The following is a 16,585-nucleotide window of genomic DNA, read 5'->3' as shown; positions in this document are numbered from 1 at the left end:
TATTTTCTGCTTTTTTTCTCCTAACATTATAGCATGAGTATTTTCTTATTGTTACTCTTACTAAATATTATTTTTTATGATTGCATGCTATAATTTACTTATGTATTTCTGATAATGAAATACTCTGACATAAATATACTTGTTTTGGATTACCCTGTAAGTGTCATTTAAGCAAAAATCTAAATGAATTATGTCATTATAAAATCTACCATATTATCATTGTCCCTACTATTGAGATTTTCCTGGTATCTTTCATTCTCTGACAACATCTTTATGTACCATTTTTTTCTACATCTTAGGTGAATTTCTTTTAGGCTAAATTACTAGAGATGGGACCTACTGGTCCCAAAGGAAAGAAGTCTCAAGGTGTTTGATTGTAAAAATTGCTTCTCAAAAGGATTATAGCCAGGTATACTCCTACAGTGTCCATTTAACCACACTTTCACAGCACTTAGCGGGTATTTTTAAAAAAATATTTCTTTATCAGTAAAAAAATCTTATTTCATTATTATATTAATCTACCTTGTGTTTGACTACCATCGATATTGGTACATCTTTCCAGAAATTTATTAACTAGCTGTATTTTCTCTTTTGTGAAGTATTTGGTCCTAGGTCAGAAACAAACTTCATTTTACTTCAAAGCGGAAAAAAAAGCTAGCAGAAGTTAAACCATTCCCCCAAGGCTACACAATTAAATGTTTCAGGAATCCAAATCGGGTATTTTAAGGCCTACTTAAGAAATTGCCCCTCCCACTACTGCCATTTGTTTTTTCAATTCCTCAACCCTACTTGCAAATATTAACAAAATAAGTACATTTCAAAGCACACACTTGAAGCTCATAGCTTCTCTTCAGGTTTGAAAAGTGAAAGGCGCTCAGTCGTGTCCGACTCTTTGCGACCCCATGGACTGACATCAACACTTAGCTGCAGCATGCGGGTTCCCTGAACTGTCTAGCCCAACAGGCTCCTGTGTCCATGGGGTTCTCCAGGCCAGAACACTAGAGTGGGTAGCCTTTCCCTTCTCAGGGGATCTTCCCAGCCCAGGGATTGAACCCAGATCTCCCACGTTGCAGGCGGATTCTTTACCAGCTGAGCCACACTCTCTTCGGGTTTACCACCGAGTAAACTGAAGCCCTGGGCGACACTGGAGACGGGTTTGATCCCTGGGTTGGGAAGATCCCCTGGAGGAGGGCATGGCATCCCACTCCAGCATTCTTGCCTGGGAAATCCCATGGATCGAGGAGCCTGGCGGGCAGCTTAGAGGAACAATGGCAATTTAAACAGGTGTGTGTGTGTGTGTGTGTGTGTGTGTGTGTGTTGCTCACTGTATCCAGTTCTTCAGCTCGCCAGGTTCCTCTGTCCCTGGAATTCTCCAGGCAAGAATACTGGAGTGGGTTGCCATGCCCTCCTCCAAGGGATTTTCCCAACCCAGAGATCAAACCCAGGTCTCCCGCATTGCAGGCAAATTCATTACTGTCTGAGCCACCAGGGAAGTCCTTCTAGCCATTCTACTTCTAGGAAATAATCAGAGCTCTATGAAAAGACTTTTATAGAGAGGCATTTCTCCTAGACTGTTCTTTTTCATTGAAGTATGGTTGATTTACAGTGTTGTGGCAATCTCTGCTGTAGGGCAAAGTGACTCAGTTTTACACATATATATTCTTTTTTTATATTATTTTCCATTATAGTGTCTCTAAGGAGATTGGCTATAGTTCCCTGTGCACTACGATCTTGTTTATCCATTCTAAAAATAATAGTTTGCGTCTGCCAATCCCCCAAACTCCCAGCCATCCCTCTCCCTCCCTCTCTGCCTTCGGCAACTTCAATATCACAGACTGTTTGCAGCAGTGAACATTCCTAAAAACTCTAAATGTCCCCAAATAAACTAGTTCAATGAAAATAGCCTTCCTATCAAGTTTCCTATTTTAAAAGAACAAAACGTGTGGTATTTGAAGTGACAAACAGTATATAGAATATCAGTGTAATCTTATAAAATGAAAAATGCTACCTATATACACTGTGGTAATAACTGGATATGGCTGCAGATGATTTTTCAGTTTTCTTCTATACTTTTTTAAACATTTACGTTTTAAATTGAGGTATAATTGGTTTACAATGTTGTGTTTCAGGGGTACAGCAGAATGTCTTCTTGTATTTTTCTGTGTTTTCCAAACTTTCTAAAATAAATGGGTGTGTGTGTGTGTGTGTGTGTGTCTTCGGTGGTGTGGTGTTCAAGGAGATTTTTAGAATAGTAGCCCAGTGGACAGTGTTCTAAATATCTTTGTTTCCGTTCCCCATACACACAGATGTTAAAAGCATCTTGTTGGAACCCCACAAAGGTCTATAAAATGGAGACTACACAGGTGGGTTAGCAGCTAAGCTTTCTTAATGAGAAATCGGAAAGAAGTGAACAGCAAGTTTGATGAAATCATTTTTTCATAAAGCTGTAAATATTCCAGAAGACAGATAAGAATATAAATGAGAGCAAGATCAAAGATTTGATGGAACATACCCACTAGCAGTGAAGGTAAATTTATGGACTGAATTCTTTTTCTTAAGCTGGTGCCTTGTGAGTGTCCAGTTTATTGAAGGTTTAAATTATGTCTGTAATTTTCTGAGCGGTTCACTTACATTTCAAGTTTGTAAACCAACACATCAACAATCAATGGGAGAGCATTTCTCCAGGGAGCTATGAAAATATATGTTGCATTTCAATGCAATAAAAAACATGACTAAACATGCCTCTGTTCTTCATAACACAAAAGTACCACATCTGGTCATTAAAAAAAAAACATTATACAGAGTTGTAAGGATGCCAGATACTTATTACAGAGAACTGTTTTATCCATTTAGCCTAATTTTCCAGATGTTTTATTACTTGGAGACAGGACAATTGTTGAAGCTGGTGATTGAAGCCCATTTATTTCCAGGGGCTCATCTGCAAGCATTTGAGGGACAAGTAATTTATGACAGGCCACAAGGCAAGGCTTGAGGAGGGCTGCCATCTCACTGGGTCACGAATAATCCCAAGAAAGGACAAACTACCCTATTTTGTTAACACCCAGCTTCATTTGCAAAAATTGCCTCTGAGGCAAGCACTTAGTTGTCATTTCACATGCAAATATGATGCACTTAATTGGAGCAATTTCCATAATAGTGGGTTAAGTTGGCTGTGCGTGGTTGGCTGTGATGGGAGGCCTGGTTCTCATCGTCTACCAGCAACAAAATGCTCACTTGGACCAGTTGGAAGTCTTGTCCTCATAAAGACAACAGGATCATGTTACACAGGAGCAGGTGTTGCTCCTCCCGCCCTTTCCCCAACCAGGTGTCCCCGCCCCCGGCTAACCCCTCACCCCCCATCCCCGCTCCCCCCAGCTCCGCACTCCCAGCCTCACTTCCCTGCACACAACCAGGGAACCTGCAGAGCACTAAGCTCAGGACATTAGTGGAGCAGTCCTGGCAGCCACAGTCTTTGCAGCTAATTAGAAGGCACCTCTGGAGAAGGCAATGGCACCCCCACCCAGTACTCTTGCCTGGAAACTCCCATGGATGGAGGAGCCTGGTAGGCTGCAGTCCATGGGGTCACTAAGAGTTGGACACAACTGAGCGACTTCACTTTCACTTCTCACTTTCATGCATTGGAGAAGGAAATGGCAACCCACTCCATTGTTCTTGCCTGGAGAATCCCAGGGACGGGGGAGCCTGGTGGGCTGCTGTCTATGGGGTCGCACAGAGTCGGACACGACTGAAGCGACTTAGCAGTAGCAGCAGAAGGCACCTCACTGTGGTAAATTCTCTCCACCTGAAGATCAAAATAGGGATTTAGGGGGCAGAAGGGATGGGTGGAATCTTTTAGCTTTGCATCTCTGAAGTCAGCATGTGTCTTTGCTTCATACACAGAAGTAGGAGATCCCAGGGCCTTGTAGAGGTGTATGTTCAGGTTAAAAGGGTAATGCTGCAAACTGTCCTAAGCCAACGGATTCACTAGCAAGTCAGTGTTGGGCAATTTACTTGTTTTTGTTATTCTTGTAAAAGCCGGTTACCTCTGGCATTAGAGAGAGTGGAGACTGTACATCCTCTCCTTGACAAATTTGCTACCAACTTGTTTATTGTGATGAAATGGAATCTGAGACCAATTTCTGCTGTGTCAGTGTTTATTAACAAGCAGGTATAAAAATGATCATACAGTGGTGTCTTGTGACTGGGGGAAAAGTCCCTCGCAATCTTTAGGCATTCCAACTAGCTCTTTGCTTGAGAGGTTCATTCTAAGGAGGAACAGTAATTTTTAAAGCAGAATTAGCCAACTTACTGGTTGGGTCAGGAAACAGGCCCAAGGGATGAGAAAGAGCACAGGGTCAAACGAATGTCTGAAGGGCAAGTGCTGCTCCAAAGGCGTGAGCTGGGAAGGCCAGATCCTCATATTTGCTTGGGTAAGGGCAGTAGGGCCCATTATAGTCTTTCTGCTGCTGCTATTTAGTTGCTAAGTTGTGTGTGACTCTTTGTGACCCCATGGACTGTAGCCCACCAGGCTCCTTCTGTTCATTGGGTTTTCTTGGCAAGAGTACTGGAGTGGGTTGCCATTTCCCGACCCAGGGATCAAACCCACATCTCTTGCATTGGCAGGTAGATTCTTTACCACTGAACCACCTGGGAAGCCACTTTCTAATTAGTCATAGATTTTAATTCTGCATTTCAACAGGAATCATTCCAGTCATTACTTCCCGACCCAGGGATCAAACCCACATCTCTTGCATTGGCAGGTAGATTCTTTACCACTGAACCACCTGGGAAGCCACTTTCTAATTAGTCATAGATTTTAATTCTGCATTTCAACAGGAATCATTCCAGTCATTACTTCTGCTAGTTAACCAACTTGCTCTTTCAAAAATAATAATTCTAATCTGCAATTCTGGAGTGTATCTTCTTGATTAGGATGCTTCAGAGGCTCCCTAATCATCCCTGAAGTATGGATTCTTGATTAGGGGTTCCTGAAAGGCCACCTAGTCCCATGTGCATCATACTGTTTACAGTGGGTAACATTAAACTAGATCATCTCAGGTTGGACAGAGGTTCATGACATTGTACAGGAGGCAGTGATCAAGACCATCCCCAAGAAAAAAAAATGCAAAAAGGCAAAACAGTTATCTGAGGAGGCCTTGCAAATAGCTGAGAAAAGAAGAGAAGCAAAAGGCAAAGGAGAAAAGGAAAGATATACCCATTCGAATGTAGAGTTCCAAAGAGTAGCAAGGAGAGATGAAAGCCTTCCTCATGATCAATGCAAAGAAATAGAGGAAAACAATAGAATGGGAAAGACTAGAGATCTCTCCAAGAAAATTAGAAATACCAAGGGAACATTTCATGCCAAAATGGGTACAATAAAGGACAGAAATTGTGTGGACCTAACACAAGCAGAAGATATTAAGAAGAGGTGGCAAGAATACACAGAAGAACTGTACAAAAAAGATCTTCATGACCCAGATAATTAAGATGGTGTGATCACTCACCTAGAGCCAGACATCCTGGAATGTGAAGTCAAGTGGGCCTTAGGAAGCATCACTATGAACAAAGCTAGTGGAGGTGATGGAATTCCAGTTGAGCTATTCAAATCCTAAAAGATGATGCTGTGAGAGTGTTGCACTCAAAATGCCAGCAAATTTGGAAAACTCAGCAGGGGCCACAGGACTGGAAAAGGTCAGTTTTCATTCAAATCCCAAAGAAAGGCAATGCCAAAGAATGCTCAAACTAATGCACAATTGCAGTCATCTCACAGGCTAGCAAAATAATGCCCAAAATTCTCCAAGCCAGGCTTCAACAGTACATGAACTGTGAACTTCCAGATATTCAAGCTGGATTTAAAAAAAGGCAGAGGAACCAGAGATCAAATTGCCAACATCCATTGGATCATCGAAAAAGCAAGAGAGTTCTAGAAAAACATCTACTTCTGCTTTATTGACTATGCCAAAGCCTTTGACTGTGTGGATCACAACAAACTGGAAAATTCTTCAAGAGATGGGAATACCAGACCACCTGACCTGCTCTTGAGAAACCTATATGCAGGTCAGGAAGCAACAGTTAGAACTGGACATGGAACAACAGACTGGTTCCAAATAGGAAAAGGAGTATGTGAAGGCTGTATATTGTCACCCTGCTTATTTCACTTATATGCAGAGTACATCATGCAAAATTCCTGGCTGCATGAAGCACAAGCCAGAGTCAAGATTTCTGGGAGAAATATAATAACCTCAGATATGCAAATGATACCACACTTATGGCAGAAAGTGAAGAACTAAAGAACCTCTTGATGAAAGTGAAAGAGAGTGAAAAAGGTGGCTTAAAACTCAACACTCAGAAAACTAAGATCATGGCATCTGGTCTCATCACTTCATGGCAAATAGATGGGGAAAGAACATAAACAGTGACAGGCTTTATTTTGGGGGCTCCAAAATCACTGCAGATGGTGACAGCCATGAAATCAAAAGACACTTGCTCCTTAGAAGACAAGCTATGACCAACCTAGACAGCATATCAAAAAGCAGAAACATTACTTTGCCAACAAAGGTCCGTCTAGTCTAGGCTATGGTTTCTCCAGTGGTCATGTATGGATGTGAGAGTTGGACTGTGAAGAAAGCTGAGTGCTAAAGAATTGATGCTTTTGAGCTGTGGTGTTGGAGAAGACTCTTAAGAGTCCCTTGGACTGCAAGGAGATCCAACCAGTCCATCCTAAAGGAAATCAGTCCTGGGTGTTCACTGGAAGGACTGATGTTGAAGCGGAAACTCTAATACTTAGGCCACCTGATGTGAAGAACTGACTCATTTGAAAAGAACCTGATGCTTGGAAAGACTGAAGGAGGGAGGAGCAGGGGAAGACAGATGAGATGGTTGGATGGCATTACCAACTCAATGAACATAAGTTTGAGCAAGCTTCGTGAGTTGGTGATGGACAGGGAAGCCTAGCGTGCTGCAGTCCAAGGGGTCGGAAAGAGTTGGACATGACTGAGTGACTGAACTGAACTGGTGACATCCACAGTCTGTAACGAGTGGATTGGTAAGAGACCAAGGCTCTCAGAGAATAGACAACCCGTCCTGCTCCACAAAGGAATGGAGCCTGGCTCTGTGATATCTATCCTTGACATGCCTTGATTGTGATCCATGGAGGCTGGACCCAGCCCAGGCAGGGTTACCTGATGCAGACAGGGAACAGGTGAAGGGGTGCTTTGTAAAGGGGGGACCTCCTAAGAACTGTAGCAGTGGGCCTTGACCACTAGCTTGTTTTCTGTGTGTGTTTTTCTTTGCACATTTATCCTTTGATCTTTAACTCTGCTTTTCGCAAATCACAGAAAAATTCCATTTTCTTATAATTTTTTCATCTTTCTTCTGGATTGGAGTTTGGGGAGGGTAGGTGGGAAGCAGTTTTTCCAGATTCAGGTTTCAGTAGTGGAAGCCAACTTCTTTACAAGTTAAGATGATTTCAGCAGGGCAGCCTGGCCCGTGGGAAGAAGAGAATGTGTAGTTAGTCCAAGTAGAATCAGATCCTGGTTCTCAAACTTCCTAGCAGTGTTTTTCTGAGCCTCACTTTGCTCATCTGTAACATAAGACCATGTTCTTGAACTTAGATTCCACTGTTGAAAGTCAGTATTCAAGAGACAAGTGTTGGTTGGAAAGGAAAGTTTGCTTTATTCAGTTGGCCAGCAACCTGGGAAGAAGGCGGACTCGTGTGCAAAAACCAACTTGACCATGAAAGTTTTTTAATGGAGAAAAGGAAGTTAAACATTCGAGGGGGTTGGGCGGGGGGGGGGGGGGTTGGTTTCCAGAGTCTTCATTATCTTCCACTGTGTGCACACTTTCTTCTGATTAGATGTCAGTGAGGAAACAGGAATCTTATGCTCACCCTGCCTTTAAAACTGCTTTGCTGAAACCCTTCAGGGCACTCAGGCTTCCTGAGTACTAGCTGTCTGAACTCCTTGTGTGGTACCCGGCAGCAAACACTGTATTTTCCCTCACCACAATCCCGTGTGTCACCAGGTTGGTTTTGCTGTGCCAGGGCAAGTGAACCCCAGTTTGGCTTGGTAATAATACTACAACATGTATGAATCTTAAAATAATTATGCTGAAGCTCAAAGAAAAAACATACTGAATGATTTCTAAAAAATTTTAGATGACAAAAGCAGATAAGCGATTTGTCTGGACAGGTGGAAAGGAGGGAGTAGGGTAAGGTTAGAGAGGTCAGGGGTCAGGGAAGGGATTACATAAGGTCAGGAAGAAACATTCAGGGCTGATGGATATGATATGTTTCATTATCTTGATGGTGGTGGTGGTTCCACTGTTACATACCTAAAACTTACCCAATGGTTGTTCAGTTGTAGTCACGTCCGACTCTTTGCGACTCCTCTTTTCGACTTTGAAAGAAATTAAACGTTGCTGAAATTCAGCCTCTGTTCACAGGTGATGAATAGAAACGTGGAGACAAGAGTTTTTGGTGAAACAGGAAAGAGTAGCTTTTATTGCTTTGCCAGGCAAAGGGGGCCATGGTGAGCCAATGACCTCAAGACTGTGACCCACTATAATGTTTCAGGAGCTGGCTATTTCAACCAGTCCATGGTCTATGTTCTTGTGGTTGGCAGTCTTCATCGGGAGGGGGTCTGCTTCATGTAAAATCAATTTGGGAATGTGTGTCAGGCCTTTATATCTTTAAGGGAGCTGTGAGTTTGGTAATTCTGCTTTGTGACAGAATTACAGTCTAAACTGTTACCAGTTCCCTAGCCCAACAGCTATCCTTGTTTCTCCATCTTCACATTTCCCAATCATTAGCTCTTGAGTCGGCATTTTACTTCAAAAGACAAGGACACAGGGGCTTTTACAGTTTCCTTCATTGTTGGCCTGTGGTGTTTTGGAGGCTATGGGTACAGTGGCAGCATTCCAGACGTGGGAAGATTAAAGAAGGCAGGGGGTGTTGAAATTAGGGTTGGAAAAGTAAAATAGAGTCCGACTGTGGGGAAACCTGTAAGAAACTACAGTGAGGAATTTGAGATTTGTTTTGAGAACTGTGGTAAATGATTTAAACATTTTGAAGAGAGCAGCATAATCATTAGAACATAGGAGGGACTGGAGTATGGAGAGCCTCAGACAGGGAACAGACTAGATCTGGGCTAGAATGTCAGCAGTAGGAATAGAAATCTTACAGCTTACATTGGGGAAAAAGGAAATCAAAGATGTGTGTCTGGGCAAACTGAAAACTAGTGATGCCATCAACAGAAAGAGGAAAGAGCAGGCAAGTGTTTGGAAAAGGAAATAATGAGATCAGTTTGGGCCATACTGGGTTGCTGCAAGATACTCAGACATCATCACAGAGCAGGCCAGTGATTACAAGGAGCACCCAAAGGCTGTGACTCGAATGCAGCTTTGAGGAGGCTTTGACGCTCTGTAACTAGGCAGTTGTTCCCAAGGCAAGGCAAAGACTGTGACAAGAGAACTAAGGACAGACCCACGAGCACAATACCTCCTGTTCAGTCACATACAACTCTGTCCTTTCCTCCGATATGGCATTATTCCTCTTAATTTTTAGTCTTTCCCCACTCCATTATGTTATTTGAAAAGCTACACTGTGAAGCGGCACAAAGCTTTGGGTAAGAATTGCAATACATAGGATCTATTTAGTTGTTTGTGGGGACTGTTGTTATTTTTTAGTAATGTTTTCATTCAAGGATTATTAGATACTTTCTCGCTGATTGAGTCGTTTCAGTTGATAGTGATTTTAAAGGCTTAATCAGCTGCAAAGAACTGAAATTATGCTTTTACTAAATATATGTGCGCTATGGTTTTCTGAAATTTCTACGATAACGAGAATATACTGATGTTTTTATGGTCTGCCCATTTTTCATGATTGTGAAGGTAGCAGGGAGAGGGGAAGGCAGAGGTGCTGAAGTGTAGGGAACAGAAGCGTCCGAGGCGCAGAGCATTACTGGACAATAGACGCCATGGTACCGTCCAGGCCTGAGTGAGTGGGGGCTGGTGAGCAGGGGGAGGATGATCAGCCAGAGCCAGATAAAGGAGAGGCCACATTCCAGAGCCCTTGCTCTTTGATCTGGTTTCCACTGCTAAATCCAAGATTATTACATCCCACCTGACAACCAACAGGCTTAGAATATATGGGAAATTGTTTTAACTCTGGTAGGCCGGAGGAGTAGGTTACCTCTTAAAGCAAACCCATCAGTAGTTACAGTGCTTGCAAACGCCCTCTGAATCCATGTACCAGTTTGGCTGATGGAATGATGCGATACAGACAATCTGACCAGGACCCCAAGATGTCTTTATTCCTCTGCTGCTGCTACTGCTGCTGCTGCTGCTAAGTCGCTTCAGTTGTGTCCAACTCTGTGCGACCCCATAGACGGCAGCCCACCAGGCTCCCCCGTCCCTGCTGCTTCCCCAGTTTTTGTCCACTTCCTATTTGCCTGAAGCTGTTTTAGCTTGCTTGAACAAGCCTGATGCGTTTGTTGAAATCTGAAATTCTGAAATCTGAAATTCTGAACAGAATTCTGATTGTTTTACACTCAGCATATGTTTCTACTTACTGTGTTTTTAACTCTCTCCTTTATTTCTTTCCTTGATTGCCCTGACTTGTAGCATGCACTGTAACTATAGGTTTCAAAAACAAAAGAGGAGATATATGAAGGAAATATGTCTTTGAGAGGGGAGAACCATTTTCTTTCCCTGTGTCTCTGGGCACATGTTCACAGGTGCTCTACATAATCAGCTTTACCAAGCGTCCTCCTGCAGCACATGCACGAAGGCAGGAGCACACCCCACAGGAGGCCTCAGGTGCCCTGCTGGCACGCATGGGCAAGCGAACGCTGACATTCTGGACTTCTTATACGGTGTTAAGGCAGGCTTCTGTCTTTTTGCTGGAGGCTCTGTGCTTGGGTATGGACAGTATTTAATTTTTTATGAATCTTCCCTTCATAACAGACGTCTGATCTGCAGTCTAAGGAAGAGGAGTAACATCTTTTAATTTCTTTAGCAGAGACATTACTTTGCCAACAAAGGTCCGTCTAGTCAAGGCTATGGTTTTTCCAGTGGTCATGTATGGATGCAAGAGTTGGACTGTGAACAAAGCTGAGCACCGAAGAATTGATGCTTTTGAACTGCGGTGTTGGAGAAGACTCTAGAGACCCTTGGACTGCAAGGAGATCCAACCAGTCCATTCTGAAGGAGATCAGCCCTGGGATTTCTTTGGAAGCAATGATGCTAAAGCTGAAACTCCAGTACTTTGGCCACCTCATGTGAAGAGTTGACTCATTGGAAAAGACTCTGATTTTGGGAGGGATTGGGGGCAGGAGGAGAAGGGGACAACAGAGGATGAGATGGTTGGATGGCATCACCGACTCGATGGACGTGAGTTTGAGTGAACTCCGGGAGTTGATGATGGACAGGGAGGCCTGGCATGCTGCGATTCATGGGGTCGCAAAGAGTCAGACACGACTGAGCGACTGAACTGAACTGAACTAAATTTCTTTAGGCTCTGAAGAAAGCGGATAAGCAAATTTTGGAGCCCCTGATGAATCTTGAGGTGACAGTGAGCAGAGACTACCTCAGCCCTGTCCTAGCAGACCTGGCACAGAGAAGAGGGAACATTCAGGAAATCCAGTCTCGCCAAGACAACAAAGTTGTTATCGGATTTGTTCCCTTAGCAGAAACCATGGTAGGTACTCTGTAACTAAATCTACATATTTTACATGAATTTCTGGAGAAACCCCAGGGGTTCTATCCTCACGGGTGTGGATGTGTGGGGGAGGGCTTTCCAGTCCTCCACAAAGTTTGAGGTGTGCTCTACCAAAATGTGTCATCAGCCTCCATGACCGTTTTTCCATCCCAAGCACTTTTTTACTTCCACTGTTGCTGGCTCTCAGCCAGTTCTTCATGTCATTCTTGTCCCCGCCAGCTTCTCCTGCTCTGGGACAGGCATCCGAGTGCCAGCAGTCTTTACCAAATGTTGGGACTGGGGAATGCTTCTGAAGCGGACCCCCTGCTCCTGGTTCTGTCCTCCACAGTACTTACCAAATTTTTCCTGATAATGGTCAAAAGATGTGCAGGGAGAGATCTGAGGCTTAACTTTGCAGAGATAACTAACTTAAATTATTTTGATTAGGGTTATTCAACTGTGCTTCGAACATTAATATCAGGCTCAGCTCCTTTTGCCTTAGAGCTGCCTAACTATCAAGCCATGAATCCTCAAGATCAAAGTACGCTGCTCAGCCAGAGACATGGCCCTGTCCTAAGTCCTTAAAGGGAAACTCAGGAGCACCTACCTACTTCGTTTTCAGTAAGAACAATTTAAAAGAGAACTTGAACAGACGGTGGCACTGGTGCTGATCATTCTGCTTTATAGTGTGAGAAACGTGCTTTGATGTTGACGGTTGATGTACCTGAGCTGTACTGTGTGTCTAGTAAATTATTACTGTTGATAGTTAAGATTCGGTCTTTTGGAATACACTGATAGATATCACAAGGTTTTCGGTTGGTTAATTTTACACTTCTCTCACAAGAAAGATGTCAGCCTTCTAATGTATAATAAGATGGAGGTTCAATCAATAAAAAGATATTTTATTCAAAAACATGATTTTTAAAATCAGGTTATTGTAGTATGGATGACTGTGGGCTCTTTTCCCATATCTTTCTTCTGTTCCAGCTCGTTTTTACATTCTGCCCTCATGCTCACAATATCCAGGAAGGAGAGGCTGTGCAGCTATTCCTCGTCTGTAGGAAAAGTATAAACAAAAGATGTTTTAGATTAATTCATGTCTGTCTTAAGAAACTTAGTAGCTCAAGTCAGAATCACTAAACCATACCATTAATTACTGAAGAGAGATTCATAATTCATGGAGAAACAGTTGCCAATTTTTCCTAATTAGATCACTACCTATTAGGTCACATACATTTCTGTTTATGGCAAAAAAAAAAAAAAAAAATTGTCCCAATAAGCTAGCTAATACTAAAAAGGTAAAAAAATCACTCTGTACTTAACAGTATCCTAGCCTGACAAATAAATGTGTCTTACCCGACCATTCTGCAGCGGTGTCTTGTTAGTCTCCTGTAGGCATCCTCTAGGTCTGTGACATCTTGGTGACTCCAGAGTCTCTCACCAACAGCACTCGCCCGAGGCCTAAAATTTAAACCACACATCCCCCAAGGCAATTTAAATTCACGTTTCCTTCAAGAAGCAAACCACACACTTGGGCAAGTTTCTAGTGCTTTCCCGCTTAAACTCAGGCCCCTTAGTCCACATGTCCTCCCTGAGGTTCCATACCATAATCTTGGAGTAAGGTTAGTTGCATCCACATACTCTCCCCATATGCAGGCTTCTCCACCAATGACAAGCTGTTTCTGTTCCGGAGTACCTAGATTGCAGTCAGTGGTGTGAGTTAGGTGGTTGCAACCTGAGGCTCACACACAGAGGCGGCGCTGGTTTCTGGTGTTAGCCTGGGGCAAGGCTTCTCTCTGGGAGTCAGAAGGACCTTGGGAGAAGTTCACAGCTGTGGCACAAAAAATGGTGGCAAGCTTTATTGCTGCAACTGACCCCGTGGTTCACAGAGCATTTGTTAGCGTGTGTCGACTAATGTAGCAGGCCAGTAGTAAAGAGACCATTTTATTTTGGTTTTCTGCAAACTTATTTGGACACCAGAAGCACTTCCCCTGGTTGCCTGTGAACAGTGTGCCAAGGAATGCAAGGTGGACTAGTGACCACCACTCCTGCCTTCAATTCCTGTCTTTTGATGTCAAAGAGACTAGGTATCTACCGTAATTACGACTTCTTGATTCTCAGAAAATGCTTTTAGAGAAACAGTTCCTGACAGACCTACAGTTTTGAAACTTTTTAAACACCAGAACACTTTTCCTCAAAGGAAATTGTATATTAAAGTCTAGTGTACAAAAGTGGACAAAGCAGAACTGTTCTTAAGGGGTTTGAGAGCCTAGAGCCCCACCACTCAGACATGCCCACCCCCAAGGACGCCTCCTCCCCAGAACCCGGAAGCCACCCGAACAGGACGCGATCCCTACTTAGGTGCCTTACATTGCAGAGGAAGCTCAGAGGAGAGACAAGGCTCCTGCAGTCAGGCCTCTTTGAATGCCTAGTGACAAGTCTTATCAGTGTAAGGGAATCGTACTTTAGAAGTTCTTTCATTTAGGAAAGAATACGGTTTCTTTCACAAAGTTTAAAATGATACTGAGTTCAGTCTGTTGGATTATACAGAAGGAAAATCAAGGATCAAACATAAAAGGGAGGATAGTAGGTGGTACCTAGATAAAGATTCCCTGGAGGGAGGGGAGGGTTTGAAAAACCTAACATGTCAAGTAATGGTGGTTGCTTCACTTACCCGCAAAGTTAAGAGGCTCCACAGAGTAGTACCCAGTCCAGTCTTCTCCATAACTGATCAAATCTAAGTACCAAGGAGTAGAAATGATCACAGGGAAGCCAGCTGCTGTAATTTTCCTTAGTTTCATATGAAAGTTGCCCTTTTTCCATACTTGAACTACCGTGCCTGGTGTAAGCTATTAAAGTTACAAATGAAATATGTATTAGGTCTTGCAGCTACAGGAGATGAAATTAAAAGTCTAAGGCATTGTAGCTAATAACTTTTCAAGATCCTTGAATAAAGCAGTGTTTTCTTCTTTGCCCTTTCCTTTTTGAGGTAGTATCTAATGCTATTTGTAATAACAGGGACGTAGACATTTCATCAAACCTTTTAATTTTTTACCTTTTGTCTACATACAATGCCATGTAGGTGTAATAAATTAAGGCATTAGTCCGATTTCTACCACACTATTTTACTTACTTTGGAACTTCCAGGATGCCACTAACCCTTCTGGAAAGATAATACAAGTAGCTGGACTTTCAAATTTTCAGTTGCCCCAAAGGAAAATAAAGAATTCTGATTATGTCAGAGAGAAGTACCATTAAAAAAAAAAGTACACTTGACAGTGATACTTAAAACAAGATGAAGGTTACCTTAACAGCAATAAAGACTCATTCTTATCTGTTCTGCCCTTCTGAAGAAATGAACATTTTTCAAAGAACCTCACTTTGTTACTAAGAATGAGATGGAGAGGGAGGAGGGAAGATGGGAGAGAAGAGAAGGAGGTTGCACTGAGGGATGAAGTAAATGGAAGAAATCAGATAAATGCCATCGTCACTGGTGTCGGTGTGCGGCTCCTGCCTACCAGCAGCTTAAACGGAAAGGTAAGCTGACCTCCCCCAGCATTACAGGGAAAGCTTAGGGTTCTTCCATCCAAGGTGTTAGAGTATTAAGTCTCATATTATCAGAACCACACGCAGTATTAGTAACCTCTCACCTTGCCTTCATCATCATAAACCTCTTGCCAGACTATGGATCTCTTTTTCATGGCTGAAATCATATTCGAAACCCTACCATTGAAAAAAATTACAAAGTTATTTCAGATCACAAACTTAGCAGTGTGTGTAAAGAATGCACATTTTATACCAAAGACTGCAACACTGGCAGATGCCTCTCAGTATGTGCATGTGAAGCCGCTTCAGTGTCCCACTGTCGCGACCCCATGGACTGTACAGTCTATGGGATTCTCCAGGCCAGAATACTCAAGCGGGTAGCCTTTCCCTTCTCCAGGGGATATTCCCAACTCAGGGATCGAACCCAGGTCTCCTGCATTGCAAGCGGATTCTATACCAGCTGAGCCACAAAGGAAGCCCCTTTTTACACTGTTAAAGCAGTGCTTAAAAAATATTAAAAAAGTATGCAGCCATATGCATGCATGCTCAGTCGTGTCCAACTCTTTGTGACCCCATGCATGGACTGTAGCCCGCCATGCTCCTCTGTCCATGGGATTTTCTAGGCAAGAATACTCGAGTAGGTTATCATTGCCTCTTCCAGGGGATCTTCCCAACCCAGGGATCAAACCCACATCTCATGCACTGCAAGCAGATTCTTCACTGCTGAGCCATCAGGGAAGACCATGAAACCACATGTGCCCCATGAGGTCACCAACACTTACTGTCTGGCTCTTTACAAAATACGCTTCCTACTCTTCGCCATAGGGCAGCACTGTCGAGTAGCTCTATCTTCAGGGAAGGGAATGCTCTATGTATGCACTTTCCAGTATGGTAGCACTAGTCTCATCTAGCTGTTGGCTCCTGAACACGTGAAATGTGGCGAATGTGACTGAGGAACTGAATTTTTAACTTTTTCAAGTATACTTTAAATACAAACAGCCACATGTGGCTGTGGCTGCCATACCAGACAGCACAGGTATAGGGTAAAAGCAATGCTGGAGTTGACAAAATGAATTCCAGGAGCTAGACGGTGACGAAGCCTTCGCAGGGTAGCCTGGGTTTTCAGCTGAGTTCACAGAGCAGATAACTTACCACCCTACGTCTCAACAGTCACCAAAAGGACTGGAGTCACCACGTTATCGATTTAAAGAGAATAATGGGTACTGCACCCTCCCTTATGATTTTTCATCTGTACTTTGTGTAGCAAAGATTATAACATGTACACTTTGAAAAGGAGTGGAGAGAAAATGAGAAAATAAAATGGTGCTAAATAAGAGCTTAAAC

The 16,585-nt window shown here is 43.1% G+C and overlaps 1 protein-coding gene across 1 annotated transcript in view; it reads right to left on the bottom strand.

Moving 5' to 3' along the window:
• Positions 1-12,650: 12,650 nt before the first annotated feature.
• The window catches only part of LOC138094387 (beta-hexosaminidase subunit beta-like), a 31,988-nt gene continuing 28,053 nt past the window's right edge, over positions 12,651-16,585 (bottom strand). The window contains exons 10-14 of the mRNA XM_068990457.1: positions 15,346-15,418; positions 14,370-14,544; positions 13,301-13,391; positions 13,052-13,156; positions 12,651-12,750 (exon numbers count right to left, since the gene is read on the bottom strand). Coding sequence (XP_068846558.1) covers positions 12,690-12,750; positions 13,052-13,156; positions 13,301-13,391; positions 14,370-14,544; positions 15,346-15,418 — 505 coding nt within the window. The 3' untranslated portion in view covers positions 12,651-12,689. The remainder of the gene's footprint in view (positions 12,751-13,051; positions 13,157-13,300; positions 13,392-14,369; positions 14,545-15,345; positions 15,419-16,585) is intronic.

Source organism: Capricornis sumatraensis, chromosome 18 (assembly GCF_032405125.1).
Source record: "Capricornis sumatraensis isolate serow.1 chromosome 18, serow.2, whole genome shotgun sequence".
Classification (NCBI taxonomy): Eukaryota; Metazoa; Chordata; class Mammalia; order Artiodactyla; family Bovidae; genus Capricornis; species Capricornis sumatraensis.
This window is presented reverse-complemented; position numbering and strand designations above follow the sequence as displayed.